Source organism: Nerophis ophidion, linkage group LG11 (genome assembly GCF_033978795.1).
Source record: "Nerophis ophidion isolate RoL-2023_Sa linkage group LG11, RoL_Noph_v1.0, whole genome shotgun sequence".
Taxonomy (NCBI): Eukaryota; Metazoa; Chordata; class Actinopteri; order Syngnathiformes; family Syngnathidae; genus Nerophis; species Nerophis ophidion.
This window is the reverse complement of record NC_084621.1, coordinates 45,311,018-45,327,527: the sequence shown is the minus strand read 5'-3', so window position 1 is coordinate 45,327,527 and position 16,510 is coordinate 45,311,018. Positions and strand designations below refer to the sequence as shown.

General features: G+C 42.7%; 1 protein-coding gene across 1 annotated transcript; it reads left to right on the top strand.

Annotated features, from left to right (window-relative positions):
- The first annotated feature begins 2,528 nt into the window (after positions 1–2,528).
- tent5ba (terminal nucleotidyltransferase 5ba) lies at positions 2,529–8,799 on the top strand. Its single transcript, XM_061916105.1, has 2 exons — positions 2,529–2,876; positions 7,321–8,799. The coding sequence occupies exons 1-2, from the start codon at positions 2,718–2,720 to the stop codon at positions 8,347–8,349; spliced, it is 1,188 nt and encodes a 395-aa protein (XP_061772089.1). The 5' UTR covers positions 2,529–2,717; the 3' UTR covers positions 8,350–8,799.
- The last annotated feature ends 7,711 nt before the right edge of the window (positions 8,800–16,510 follow it).

Here is a 16,510-nt window from a genome sequence, read left to right as displayed (position 1 = left end):
CAATAGCTATTCGCTCAATAGCTTCAGTTTCTTCTTCAATTTCGTTTTCGGTATCTGCCTCCATACTCCAACCATCCGTTTCAATACATGCGTAATCTGTTGAATCGCTTAAAGGCCTACTGAAAAGAGATTTTCTTATTTAAACGGGGATAGCAGGTCCATTCTATGTGTCATACTTAATCATTTCGCGATATTGCCATATTTTTGCTGAAAGGATTGAGTATAGAACATTCAATATAAAGTTTGCAACTTAAGGTGCTAAGAGAAAAGCCCTGCCTCTACCGGAAGTCGCAGACGATGACGTCACATGTTTGAGGGCTCCTCACATATTTACATTGATTGTCAATTTCCCCATTAATTTGAGCGAGGATAAAAGATTCGTGTTTGAGGATATTGATAGTGACGGACTAGGAAAAAAAAAAAAAAATGAGTTAAAAAAACAAAAAACGCCATTGCATTGGGAAGGATTCCGATATTTTTAAACATATTTACTAGGATAATTCTGGGAAATCCCTGATCTTTCTATTGTGTTGCTAGTGTTTTAGTGAGTTTAATATTACCTGATAGTCGGAGAAGTGTGTCCACGGGTGTCTTGACGCCAGAGTCTCTGAGGGAAGTCACGAAGCTGCAGCAGGACGGAAGCTCTGCTGATATCCGGTAAGAGGCGACTTTTTAACCACAATTTTCTCACCGAAACCTGCTGGTTGACATTTGGTCTGGACTCATGTTCGCTCTGATCCATAATAAATTTTCACCTCCGGGAATTTTAAACAAGGAATCACCGTGTGTTTGTGTGGCTAAAGGCTAAAGCTTCCCAACTCCATCTCTCTACTGTGACTTCTCCAATATTAATTGAACAAATTGCAAAAGATTCAGCAACACAGATGTCCAAAATACTGAGTAATTATGCGGTTAAAGCAGACAACTTTTAGCTGTGAGTGTGCGTAGCGCTCATACGTCCTGAAAACGCGTGACGTCTTGCGTACACGTCATCATTACACAACCTTTCAAAGACAAAACTTCCGGGAAATTTAAAATTGTAATTTAGTAAACTAAAAAAGCCATATTGGCATGTGTTGCAATGTTAATATTTCATCATTGATATATAAATTATCAGACTGCGTGGTGGGTAGTAGTGGGTTTCAGTAGGCTTTTAAGCCGCTAAAATCCAAGTCTTAATCCGAGCTCATGTCGCTATATCTTGCTGTGCTATCCGCCATGTTGGCATCACTAAATGACGTCACAGGAAAATGGACGATGGATTTAAAGATAGCGAAAATCAGGCACTTTAAAGCCTTTTTTCGGGATATTCCATGATGGGTAATATTTTGAAAATCCTTCGAAAAATAAAATAAGCCACTGGGAACTGATTTTTATTGGTTTTAACTCTTCTGAAATTGTGATAGTTCCCCTTTAAAGCAACTTGTTAGTCGGTTTGACTTTTGCCAAAATACTCACTAATAGTCACTAGAAAAATGGCTAAAAATATCTGGTTTTGTTGCCACAATTTGATTTTTTTTCCTCCCTAAACTTTTTTTTTTTCATGCACACATCTGACTGCAACTCACAATCCACTTTTATGTCACGACCCAGCAGTTGGGAACCACTGGTCAACTGTATAACAGTTACTGTAATATTTCCATGTCTGTCCAGAGTGATTGACCACTTTGCAAAAATGAAAACGAGACGTTACAGTTTACTTCTCAGAAAATGATTCCCTGAACAGACACACAACTGTTGTTCATTTATTCTACTACTGTGGCTTTATTGTTTTGTGTATATTTTATAGTTTTGTGTATCTGAAATAGGATTAGCCACATTGCCAAAAATGGAAATTAAATAATATAAAAGGACCCCGAGATGTAGGGGTGCTTTATTTTTTGTTTTACTTTTGTAGATGTTAAATTTGCAGATGATTACTGCAATATATATTTAAAAAAGATTCATTGCTCTTCCTTTTTGCTTTTACCAGTAGCAGTATAGAAGTCTGGAGTAAAAAAGTGCACAAGTAGGTCAAATGCATTAGTTAATTTCAGGTGGTTAATCAAAGATCCATACAACATAATCTGATATGATTTTATAGTTTAAAGCACTATTTATGTATTTTTTATGATTAATAAGTGCTAAAAATGTTTTTGCTTGCACGCTTTGCACGGTCACATGAATTATTTGTGCCCCAGGTGTGCCCCAGTACAGTAATAGGTCTAGTGACGCCCCTGGTGGTGAGGCAAAAAAGGACAACAAATGATGCTCTACAAATATACCTTGAGCAAATAAAACCGAGTTTGCATACGTAGTAGTCATTTTGTAACAACATCACTCCTGAGTACCCTATTTTAACACCGAAGCAAACTTAAAAAATGATTATGGTTCAGTCAGCAGGATGCACCTTGGGGGGGTATTGACGTCAGACGCAGGGTGTTTCCTGCAGGCATGCGCTCAATGACCAAACACAGCAGCCAATCAGTGGGCTCCATGCTAATGAGGGAGGAGCCTTTAAACGCAGCAGACTTTCCTTATGACTCTGCTCCTGGCAGGCTGGGGCGGACTGCACGACGCACACCGGCCGGCGGCACATGCTCCTCACCCAACTCCAGAGGAAACGCAAGAAGTACCCGCCGGAACAAACTACGAGGAATATCCTACAGGAGGACAGTTGTTTTTTTTGTTTTTTTTTTAGTTTCACCTTATTTTAAAAAAACCTCTCGTACGTCGCCATGGAGAGCGGGGATTCTTCTTCGGATCACAGCCGGCGTTTCTGCGTGTTGTCCTGGGATCAGGTGCGGCGTCTGGACTCCATCCTTGGGGAAGCTGTGCCCATCCACGGCCGGGGGAACTTCCCCACCCTGTCCATGAGCCCCAGACAGATTGCCCAGGTAAAAAAAAAAAAAAAAAAAAAAGAAGTAATTAAGGTCTAGTATGAATGCATGGAAGGACACATTGGTGCTCGTTGAACTCGTTGAATTTGAAAAGTCAATATGAGTTGACAGCATGTTTGCACAGAACATCCAAGAAGTGACAAAGATGGCTCCGAGAATGTATGAAGCAGATATCTCACTCCCTAGCTATTACGGTGTCTGATTTATGCAACCTCCCACCACCACCACCACCCTGCCAGTCCAGACAGACTTTTATCTGCTATTCTGTCAAAATTCCGCTAAGGCAGTCTCAGTCATCCTGTCCCCACGTTGACACAACCCAGCATGAGCACATGAGCTCATACTTGAGGTTATGGAAAGATGAATGCTCCATTGAGCCATGCAGGAAGCATGAATGCAGCTTGGGGGCATATGCTTGGCCTCAACTCAAATGAAAATGTTCCCTTGAGTAGGAATATGGATCCCCAGCACTGAGAACAGTTTTCCTGGGTCTTACTATATAAGGTAAGCCGTGCGTCCCTGCTAGGATTTCATGCTCCCCGCTGCCCCGGCAAGAAGCCCAATGTAAATCGGAGAGTCCACATTCCAGGATGTGACCTCAACGCCTGCCGGACTCTAAATTCCTCTCTGGTTTGCTCTCGGGCTGAGTCATTGTGCTTTTTCCCTTCGTGCGAAAAGAGGTTGCCTTTGAGGAAAAAAAAAAAAAACGGGGTAGTCTGTACTGTAGCCTGACCTAGTATGTATAAATAGATCCCACTTGGTAACTCTCTCCCGTAGTGATCAGATAACAGACGCAAATCTGACAGGTCAGTAGAAGTAGAAGTGGGATTGCGTTAGGCAGTGGCTTGAAGGAAGAGTTTACTACAGGCTATTTCATGACTGACCCTAGTGATGGAGTAACGATGTGGTATTCTTTGGATCAGAATACCATGGATGTGCCGATCGATTGGGCGTTTTTCTTGAGAAAGTATGAGAGATAGATAGATAGATCTTTTATTGATCCGTGGGGGGAAATTCAGGTCGAGTATGTGATTGGCATTCCTGATTAATTCTGTTTATTGACGGTAACAAAGGCCCCTTACACTGTATTTATACCCCCGGCTGACAAGCAGTTAGCAGCTAATTATGTGTGTACATTAGGGATGAAAATTTATAAAGCGATATATATTACAGCCTGCTGTTGTAACGACATATATCACCATACATTATTTGGTATCTAAATGATAACAGAACCCAAAATGGGTCACAAAGGCTCCTAATTTAGCTGCTGACGTTTGCGGTAACATATCGTGTCATTTCCAGTTTGATTATTTTGTCAAAATTGTTATTAATGTACTTGTTAATTTACTGTTAACAACTGCTTACTTTCTGTTGTAACATGGTTCTAGCTACACTTCTGTTAAAATGTAATAAACACTTATTCTTCCGTTGATTCTTTACATTAGTTTTGGGTAATACTACACATTTGGGTATCAACCCAATACACTAGTAGTTGAAGGGTAAGATTTAACTAATTGATCACAATTACAATTAGATACAAACAAACTTATGGTGGTGTAACAACGTCAATTAAATTATGAAATTAAGTTGTCTTGTTGACTCTGAATTACATCTTTTGTTTTCTGCCTTTAAAGCCCCAAGGACTTATTTCCTGAGTTTGTAAACTGTAACAAAAACTAAAAAATTCTTCCATAGTTAAAAAATATCAATCTAACCACTGTGGTCCATCCATCCATCCATTTTCTACCGCTTATTCCCTTTCGGGGTCGCGGGGGGCGCTGGCGCCTCTGTGGTATCGACCTGAAACTATCCTTGTTGATATTGTTACTATCAATATTTATATCAATCTGTCCACCTTTGTTTACATTCAAGACCTCTAGCTTGTGATAAGCATATACTCCTATGGTGTGTAACAGTATGTTCAGCTATTCCTCGTCCTTCAATGATAAAGATTCTTCAAAGAAACAAAAGAAGTAGCTGTACACTGTGGAAGGGCGTTAGCCGATAGCAAGGAGGCTTGTTGCTGTCGAATTTGCAGGACATAGCAAGAATGTGTCCTCAACATGCATTATCACAATATAACGGTACTATTAAAAGCTCTATCGTCGGCCACCTTTATGTCGTTCACATCGTATACTGTCTATGTCGCGCAACCCTAGTCTCCATACACAGTGTGAAGCCGCTCTCCTAAAGGAGCAGTTATCACTTCCATTGCAGCAAATAAGATGCATTAAATATCATTATCATGTATACCATGATCACTGGAACATCAGGCTAAACATGTTACACACTCCGAGCAAACCAGGATGATAGTTGCCTAGCTAACTGCAAAGAAGCAGCAAGAAATAAGTGGATAGGATAGGATAGGTCTTTATTGTCATTGCACAAGTACAACGAGACTTTGTTTTCAGCACAAACCTGTTCAAGATTAGACAAAAAAACAATGTACAGGGTAACAGAACAAGAACGCTGATGGTTCGCCATAAGGCGCCCCGTAAAAGATGGGAAAAAGGTAAACGCTGGGGAAGGATGAGTAGAAAAATACAATCCGGACTGGGCTCCTAAGGGGGCCCAGTTCGGAGTGGGAAAAAACCTCCATAGCAAAGCACATATACATATTACAACATGCATCTTGAGATATCTAGCAACAGAGGGAAGGTAGTTCAAGGTTATGGTGGTAGGCCGCAGCTCTCAGGCGCTGACCATCCACTCATCACCCCTACGGGATTTGCGTCGAGGGCGTTGGGTTGGGGGTCGGGGGGTGTATGTGTGGCGTATATTTTTTTGTGGATGTGTGTGTGTGTATAAGCCCGCAGCGTGTCTCTGTTCCGCGGTTCCATTGTGCCGTCTCGTCCAAAGTCAACAACAACAGGTGTGTGTCCATGAGAGACAAGAAGGGAGTTTGTTGTGTCTTCGCTGCGCTGTTCTTCGGGAGAGTCTCGAAGCCAGGGACACAATCCAAGCCAGAATGATTTTGTATGCGAGTGAAAATAAAATTTGCTTTTCACTCTAAATTGTCTATGACTGGTCCTCAAAACCTGCGGGGTAGACAGTCCGATGTAATCCACAGTTCTTCCCGCATCCTCCAATCATTTGTGGCAGCTTTGGGATACTTTGAAGACTGCCAGCATCTTCCAATTTGTCGACAAACCAGAGCAACACTTACTCCAATCAGCAGTTGTCCTGTTGTCATAACTCCAAATAGGTGGATATCTTCACGTCCTCGACATAAAAGGGTCGCCAGGCACGCGGCACTCCTTCTTCTCCCAAGAGTCCGTCATGTGTCCAGCAACAACCGCTTCGTCACGACAGCAGGTTCCCCCAAACCCAAGATCTTGTCAATTTTGTTGAGGCTAGTTAAATAGTTCCAGTGTTTAGATTTGGAGAGTAGTGCAAAAAGAGGCAACAAGAAAGTTAAGGCAAGAAAAAAGAAAGAAGCAAGCAGGAGAGATAAGGGAGAGGAAAGGGGAGCGTCCACCCTCATTGAGTGCCAGAGAGAAAAATGATAAATGGGTTGTACTTGTATAACGCTTTTCTACCTTCAAGGTACTCAAAGCGCTTTGACACTACTTCCACATTTACCCATTCACACACACATTCACACACTGATGGAGGGAGCTGCCATGCAAGGTGCCAACCAGCACCCATCAGGAGCAAGGGTGAAGTGTCTTGCTCAGGACACAACGGATGTGACGAGGTTGGTTCTAGGTGGGATTTGAACCAGTGACCCTCGGGTTGCGCACGGCCACTCTCCCACTGCGCCACGCTTGGTGAACTTCAAGAAGTGTAGATAAAACCTTGTTGCAGCAGGAAACAGGAAATCAATTATAATAATATGATATAAAATAATATTGATATAAATATTACATACGGTACAATAATTACATAAGTAAAAAAGCCGTAATACTATAAATTATAATCGCATAAAAAATATAATAAATACATCAATAAAAACAGGAAATTAACGAGTAGATTATTAAAAGTCTAGACCGCGGATAATATAACAACAATTTTAAAAAGACAAGCCTTGTAAACAAGTAAAAAAAAAAGGAAAAAGTATTTCCAAGCGGTTGATGTTGCTCATCGTGTGTGGTAAAACGCTTTCGTTGAACCGTTTTCCAGGTCACTAGAGGAGGGGAAAGGAAACATTTCTGACCCCTAATGACCCACAGGCTGGGAAGTTAGGCCACAAAGCAAAGGTTTTCTTTTTAACCACCCGCCAGTGTGGAGAGTCTGACGGAAAATATAAGTTTGGTGTGTGTGTGTGTGTGTGTGTGTGTGTGTGTGTGTGTGTGTGTGTGCGTGCGTATGCGTGTGTGTTTGATGAGGTGAGACTGTATGCAGCGACGTTTGTGTTTGTCCTTCTTGGCTTTCATTCAAACCCAGGCTGATTCTGATGAAATGTAATTTAAGAGGGCTATCTTCACTGTGCCTTGTACAGGTGGTGCGGGCTCGGCTGGAGGACAAGGGCGTGTGCGTCAAAGATGTGCGGCTGAATGGCTCGGCCGCCAGCCACGTGCTGCACCAGGACACCGGTCTGGGCTACAAGGACCTGGACCTGATCTTCGGCGTGGCGCTAAAGGACGACCAGGCCTTCCGTCTGGTGAAGGACGTGGTGCTGGACTGCCTGTTCGACTTCCTCCCCGCCGGCGTCTCCAAGGAGCGCATCACGGCGCTGACCCTCAAAGAGGCGTACGTGCAGAAACTGGTGAAAGTCTGCAACGACACGGACCGCTGGAGCCTCATCTCGCTGTCCAACAACACGGGCAAGAACGTGGAGCTAAAATTTGTAGACTCTTTGAGGCGGCAGTTCGAGTTCAGCGTGGACTCCTTCCAGATTTGCCTCGACTCGCTGCTGCTGTTTGACCGCTGCTCGGAGACGCCCATGTCGGAGAGCTTTCACCCCACGGTGATCGGCGAGAGCGTGTACGGCGACTTCCGGGAGGCCATGGATCACTTGTGTCAGAGGACCATAGCCACGCGAAGCCCCGAAGAAATCCGAGGGGGCGGCTTGTTGAAGTACTGCCACCTGCTAGTGCGAGGGTTCCGGCCCATCTCTGAGGCGGACATGAAGCACATGCAGCGCTACATGTGCTCGCGTTTCTTCATCGACTTCTCCGACATTGGCGAGCAGCAGAGGAAACTGGAGGCCTACCTTCAAAACCACTTCGCCGGCATGGAGCACAAACGATACGAGTGCCTGATGACGCTGCACCAGGTGGTGAACGAGAGCACCGTGTGCCTGATGGGCCACGAGCGGCGCCAGACGCTCAGCCTCATATCCACGCTGGCGCTGAAGGCGCTGGCAGAGCAGAACGCCATCCCCACGGTGACGAACGTTACGTGTTACTACCAGCCGGCGCCGTACGTGCGGGACATTAACTTCAGCAATTACTACGTCGCGCACGTGCAGGCGCCGCACATGTCGCCGTGCGCGACTTCCTATCAGACATGGCTGCCCTGCAGCTGAGATCAGAAGGATGACTTTTCTATCCTTTTTTTTTTTTTTTTACAGAGAGAGCGTCGGACACAAAAAGAAGTTTGCCAAATGTGATTAAAAACATGATCCTGTTCTGCTGTACGTCCGATTGAGCCAACTCCTAACATCTGCTGGTCATTTTTTTATTTAACAAACAAAAAAAGGTGAAGAGTTATATACGTAAACAATCTTTAGGAGGCAAAACTGCCAAGCCTATTTTCATACTTTGAGCTTTTATTTTTGTAAAGTGACTTCCTGGACCAAAGATGTACCTTTGTTTCCTCCTTCAGAAAGGGAATTTGCGTTTCTTGGTTTGTGATTCCAAGTGCCTCAAGACGTCTGTAAACTGTGCATTCAGGTTTTTTTTTTTCCGAGAATACTCTTGTCTTTTCAGGAGCAGGAGCATTCTTTTTGTCAGATTAAAAAAAGAAAGAAAACTGATTCTTTTGGATGTCTTTTGTGTTTCAATCTTCGCTCTGTAGCGGCTTTGATAACCATAAAGAAGTAATGTTCCAATCAGGCATTTACACTGCCGATTCAGATACCAATCATTCATGAGTGAGATGACCGATATCAATACTGATCTCAAGTATTATTTGTAACTGCTGTCATTATTAGGAGCTATATTTTGTGCCATAATTGTGAGGTCGGAAAAGCAGATTTTAAGCACAGAAACATTAATTTTGTGAGCGTATACATGCTATTTTGAGAAGAAATTACACTCAAGTGAATAATACAATTGTTGGAGCGATTATAAAAAGGTATTTGTGTTTAATTAATGTGTAATTGTTTAATGTGTAATTCATTTTCAAATAAGTGTGTATGTGCTTGTAAAGGTAAATATTTGCGACCTCAAAGTAATGGCACAAATATAACTCCATATATAATAATAATAATAGTATTTTATACACAGTTACGTTCAATAACATCTTTAATGTCAAATATGTTTATATTAACTGATTGAATAATAAAAACAATACATAGAGTATTATAGACCATTTGGCATTTGTTTGAACTCAACAAATAGCAGTGTGCATAGCAATAAAAATGTATAAAGGAGAAATATTTCGTAAAGTAACAACATTAAAAATTAAAAGTACAAAACCCAATACTGTACTAAACAATATAAACTAAGCAACATTTAGCTTTTTAGCATTGCAATTATCTGCACCTGTGTACCACAATACAGCCTAAAAGAACTTTAGATAAAACTGTTAGCAAGTTTGGTACAATAAATGACATGCATTCGAATAAAACTTTTAAAAACCTTCCTAGATGACATTCTCCATCTCTCCATTTTCTACCGCTTATTCCCTTTCGGGGTCGCGGGGGGCGCTGGCGCCTATCTCAGCTACAATCGGGCGGAAGGCGGGGTACACCCTGGACAAGTCGCCACCTCATCGCAGGGCCAACACAGATAGACAGACAACATTCACACTCACATTCACACACTAGGGCCAATTTAGTGTTGCCAATCAACCTATCCCCAGGTGCATGTCTTTGGAAGTGGGAGGAAGCCGGAGTACCCGGAGGGAACCCACGCATTCACGGGGAGAACATGCAAACTCCGCACAGAAAGATCCCGAGCCTGGATTTGAACCCAGGACTGCAGGACCTTCGTATTGTGAGGCAGACGCACTAACCCCTCTGCCACCGTGAAGCCCAGATGACATTCTGACAATGAAATTGCATTTGTGTACCGATATTGGGGTCGTTTCTCAAGCTAATTTTAATTATGCAAGCCAGTAATCACCTGTGATTAATCATGATTAATCCAAATTCCAAAATGTGATGATTCTGATTATAAAAATATAATCATTTGGGCTTGGGGGCAGCACGGTCGAACAGGTGTTAGGGCATGTGCCTCACAATACGAAGGTCCTGAGTTGTCCTGCCTTCAATCCCGGGCTTGGGATCTTTCTGTGTGGAATGTGCATGTTCTCCCCGTGATTGCGTGGCTTCCCTCCGGGTACTCCGGCTTCCTCCCACCTCCAAAGACATGCACCTGGGGATAGGTTGATTGGCAGCACTAAATTGGCCCTAGTGTGTGAATGTGAGTGTGAATGTTGTCTGTCTATCTGTGTTGGCCCTGTGATGAGATGGCGACTTGTCCAGGGTGTAACCCGCCTTCCACCCGAATGCAGCTAAGATAGGATCCAGCGACCCCAAACGGGACAAGCGGTAGAAAATGAATGGATGGATGGCATTTGGGCTTGGATTTGGGTTAGCAGCAGTAACAAGTGCCATGTTGGCATGTGTTGATGTGGTTGAGGCGCGATTTAAGTTGCTTAAAACAGTTGTGGATAAACACTTTTTTCCTGGCATTTTACATAAACATTATTGCCTTGAATTTCAATGAGAGAAAAGTACTGCCGTGCTCATAGCCATAACTACCATTGAGGACACATAGGTAATTTCCTCTGTATTTTTTGACATGACAGAAAGAAGAAGAGATGACTGACTTTGTGTAAGACATTGTGTGCGCTGTACATCGCCACAAGCGTGATCACCCTCTCTAATATACGATCTTTGGTCATACCCAGCCCGCTGCAACTCCAGACAAAGTAAAGCAATGAAGTCCCCTTTTACTTTGAACATAATTCGATCCAAATTGTGCCGTCAACATGAAGTTAACATTAAATCACACTGAATGATCACCTGAATGAAATTGATGTGAAACGCTGTTGGTATAATAGCGATGTGGACAGCCTTTATGTAAATTGTCTCTTGTCATGTCATTCAGGTGATAATCTGTTTCTTTCAGATATCATTTCAGGCTGCCCCGCCCTTAACGCAGAACACTTTATGCGTAGGGCCTCTTAATCCTTGGGGGATGCCGTTTTGTGTGAAGAAGCGCATGTCAAATAACCCAGCAGGCACAAGACATTAAAACAACATTGAGAACTTGTTGAATCAGGTCCTGATGTTTAGCAACTGAAATATAACATTGAAACAGCATGCTTTTTGACAACATTTAATCAATGTTGGGTTGACCATTGAATCTTGGTCATTTCTTAACCAATTTTCTACAACACGAGTACAAAGTTGAAATGACAGGCTTTTGGACAACATTTATTCAATGTCAGGTTGTGACGTTGATTTGACCTTTGAAATTCGGTCGTTTACCAAATACAACTATTTTGCAACGTTGTTTCAAGGTCAGTTTTAAAGGACATGTGTGTATAATCAACGTCTTATGCCTGCTGGGATTGCTGTAAATTATCGAATGACCAGGTGCTTTATATAAAATGTTACCCCAAACATATTCCTGCCCACGTCATACTCTCACTGATATGAGAACAGATTTGCAAAAGTTGGATTTAGTGGCGGGCAAGGGCGGTGGAACAGGGGTCCTGAGTAGTCCTGGGTTCAATCCCAGGCTCGGGATCTTTCTGTGTGGAGTTTGCATGTTCTCCCTGTGACTGCGTGGGTTCCCTCCCTCCCACCTACCAAAGACATGCACCTGGGGATAGGTTGATTGGCAACACTAAATTGGCCCTAGTGTGTGAATGTGAGTGTGAATGTTGTCTATCTGTGTTGGCCCAGCGATGAGGTGGCGACTTGTCCAGAGTGTACGCCGTCTTCCGCCCGATTGTAGCTGAGATAGACTCCAGTGCCTTTTGCAACCCTGAAGGCAATAAGCGGTAGTAAATGGATGGATGGATGGATTTAGTGACTCCTGTGGCGCCGGTCAGTAAAACTTATTTTGCACAGCAGAAGGTCTTGGGTTCAAATCCCTGTCGTAGTTGAGCTTGTCGTAAGGTTTTTAAATGTATGCTTTAATGGTAGAAAATGGATGGATGGATGATGTTTGATGATGGTTTATTACCGAAAACTTCAGCGTATCAATAAAAAAAGTGGATTGTTATAAAATCATACTAATTGTCAAAAATGTTTGATATACCTCAATGAAAGCTTTTGTTTTTCTTGAAATTGTGTTGCCCAAGGAAATATAATTCATATGATGCTGGGATACCCATGATTTCAACCTTTCAGAGCTCCTCTTTAACCACCAGTTTTTAACTCAGTGTTTGTCAAATCCGGTTTGAGAACACCACCTTGGAATTCCCCTGTCTCCGACTTGTTGCAATTTTAGCGTGCTTGTTGTTCAGTCAGAACATGGTCAATCGTCATCAGCGCTTTTACAAAGGTGTCATCATTACCACCCCTTCTCTCGGCATGCATGTGGCCGGAATCTGACACCTTGCCCTTCATTCAACCAAACTGCCGTAACGTTCTCAGTATTGGCAACGATGGGAACAGTAATTAATTGGATTACTCGTTACTAACCCCTATACTACCAACACCTCTGCTAGCCAGTCAAAGGTGGGACTAAAAATAAATATTGGCAGCTAGAGAGGATCAGTGTTTCGGCATTAATCAGCAATGGCTATCACATGGACCGATGCTGGTTGGTGGTCGATGGATCGGCACATACCTAGTATAAATGTAGGAAGAGAATCAAAAGGAAGTCACAGGTGCTGCTGAGCTCAGATGATGCAGAGCATGAGCGCTTGTTCGTCTTCAACTTGATGTCAACAAGCAGGCTGCTTTCCAGTCAGCATGTCGCTTGAGAGGCATGTATACTTTTTGGCCGGGGTGAGCTGCATTTGTTAAGGATCCATTACAATCTGAGGACATGAACCATAGGGAAGCTTTTCTAAAGCACAATGGCTTCTCTTTCCACGGATACTAAAGCTTTTTTAACAAAGGCGGGCCTGTTCTGCCGCCATGATACGGCTGCAAAGCCAGTCCTGTTTGCATGACTGCCACCACAATATCCGAGTACAAGAAGACGCAACCCTGGTCCGTAGAAACCCAGAACCTTCTTGTCGCATTCGGCTTTGAATTTGTGAGGACAAAATGCTTTTTTGTTGCAAAAGTCCGGACAGAGGAAGCCCGTTCAATAATAATGCATTGAGGACATTTATTTACTCAACTGCAGAGGGTAACAGGTGTCTCTTCAGGGCAAGGACACATTGGTATGATATAATATTGTGTATATATCCACAACATTACAGACCTGAGCTATTCTAAATTTTTGTGTTTTAAAACAAGCACAAGCTTGATAGCACACTCAGTGCTGATCTACTAAGCTTGTGTAAGTGCAATCCATAGACTGTTGGTCTTCATGCATCTGCAATAAAAATGGGAGATCTTGAGGAGCAATTCAATCAATCAATCAATGTTCATTTATATAGCCCTAAATCACTAGTGTCTCAAAGGGCTGCACAAACCACAACACAAACCACTTCGACATCCTCGGTAGGCCCACATAAGGGCAAGGAAAACTCACACCCAGTGGGACGTCGGTGTTATGAGAACCTTGGAGAGGACCACAAATGTGGGCAACCCACCCCCTCTAGGGGACCGAAAGCAATGGATGTCGAGCGTGTCTAACATGATACTGTGAAAAGTTCAGTCCATAGTTGATCCAACACAGCCACGAGAGTCCAGTCCAAAGCGGATCCAACACAGCAGCGAGAGTCCCGTTCACAGCGGAGCCAGCAGGAAACCATCCCAAGCGGAGGCGGATCAGCAGCACAGAGATGTCCCCAGCCGATACACAGGCGAGCGGTCCATCCTGGGTCCCGACTCTGGACAGCCAGAACTTCATCCATGGACATCGGACCGGACCCCCTCCACAAGGGAGAGTGGGACATAGGAGAAAAAGAAAAGAAACGGTAGATCAACTGGTCCAAAAAGGGAGTCTATTTGAAGGCTAGAGTATACAAAATGAGTTTTAAGATGAGACTTAAATGTTTCTACTACTAATTGTTTTCAAAGAGGTGTTTAAAAGACTGCCTTGATATGATGGTTCCTTTTTTTTAACTGCTTTTCTATTCAATGAAACAATCCCTGGTAGTAGTTAGTTGTGCATCATAATCTCTTTGATTTATACCAATTTTGGTGTTAATTATTCCGGAACCCATCCATCCATTTTCTACCACTTATTCCCTTTGGGGTCGCGGGGGGCGCTGGTGCCTATCTCAGCTACAATCGGGCGGAAGGTGGAGTACACCCTGGACAAGTCGGCACCTCATCGCAGTTATTCTGAAACATTGACTTTATATATGTTTTTGTTGTGTTTTCTTTGCAAACATTCCGTAAGGCGCTGTCATATTCCCATACTTAAATAGGGACATCACTTTTTTGAATTTTCTAAAAAACCTAAACAACTTTGCTTTTCAACAATACAAAAAAAGTTTCACACATAAATAAGTAGGAATAAAAGGTATTTTAAAACATATAAATACAAATTTCAAATTAGTCCTACAGAAAAATGGGAATATTATACAACATTGTACAATCAGTCAATCAAGCAATCAACGTTTATTTATATAGCCCTTCTTCACAAGTCCCCTGAAGGTCTGCACAAACCACAACAACATCCCCTGATCTGAAACCCACACTTAGGCAGGGAAAAACTCAAAAATCCCAAAATGGTAAAAAGAAAAAACCTTGGGAAGGGGCTGCATATGTGTGGACCACCACCTGGGTGACTGTCCGGCTGCAATGGATGCCAGATGTGTACAGTTTATATTATTCATGATAACGTGAGAGTCCAGTCCATTGGGAGGTCGTAGGAGGTCTTCTTCCATGTTGTGAAGGAGTGGTCTACCCCGGCTCACGACTTGAAACAGCTAGTGCTTTCTCCAGACTGGTACCTCTCCAGAGAGTATCCGTGGCCACCTGGTAACGTTTCAATGCAGTAAAGGGGGACAGAAAAGAAAATCCGCAGATCAGCTGGTCCAAAACAGAGTGTATTTAAAAGCTAGAGTGTACAGATAAGTTTTAAGGTGGGGCTTAAATGCTTCTACTGAGGTAGCGTCTGTAACTTACGTAGGGCATTCCAGAGTACTGGAGCCAGAACAGAAACACTATAAAGCCTGCAGACTTTTTTTGGGCTCTGGGAATCGTTAATAAGTCGGAACGTAGATTTCTGGCAGGAACGTAGCAAGATAAACTGCTGCTAATTTTATAGTTGCACATGCTATTTATCACTTGTTATTTGCATCTTTGTAGATCAGTGTTACTTAACTGAAATATCCATCGCAGGGTGGGGTAATGGGACACAACACATCTGAGTAGGTTCGATGCCCGGACAGGGCCTCAACACCCAACCATTGTCAATGAATGTCCATTCACACTTATAGACCGTTTTAGAGTCTTCAGTTAACATAAAACACATTTCAAGCAGAGTTTCAAACCCTTTATTCCATGACTATGTGGCCAACATGCTAACAACTCTTCCACCGTGCCGCCCTGCTCAAACATGACATAAATTATAATGCAAGGTTGCCAACAGGCATCAAATCAAAGTGACAGCTATCACCCTGGTGTTGTTTTCAATACAAAGTGAGTGGAGGAGGTGTGGTCTAAACTGCGTCATTGAATTGAAGTAATGTTTGTTAACTTCGTGTTATAAAACATGCCTGTTTGGCTACATACTTTTAACGAGGCTTGCAACACAGCCCAGAGCTCATTTCCTTTATTCTGTTCAGGGTTACGGGAAAGCTTAAGCCTATTCCAGTTGACTTTAGGCGAGAGATATGGTACACTCTGGACGGGTCACCTGTCAACAACCATTGATACCCACTAACATGAAGGTTTTTTGGAACGTGGGAAGAAGCAAAATTACCTGGAATAAACTTGCGCCAGCACAGAGAGCAGGGCGTATTGCACCATATTCTGGGGCCCCATACACAGGACCCCAAAACCTAACGTTGTGGCCCCATACACACATACACACATGCACGCACGCACGCAGGCACGCACGCACGCACGCACACACACACGGTATGTTTATAAGCACTAAAAAATGAAATATTGCATGGAATTGATTGAAACCAGCTTTTTAAAATGCACATAAACACCTCAGATAGGCTTTTGACTTTTTAAATTGGGATTAAATGGGATTAATATATTTAGAATTTATCTAAATATACCACCTAAATGATTTGGTTAAGGTATTTTTTTTTTTTTTTTTTTTACAAAAAAGTATCAACAAATTTAATAGAAAAATGGCCAAAATGTAATATTTGATAATTGTACAACCTGCCATTAATTTCTTAAATACAATACCATAAAAAAATGCAATACATGCAGTATAGGAATATCCTCAATGGATATTATGAATCATAATAGTCCT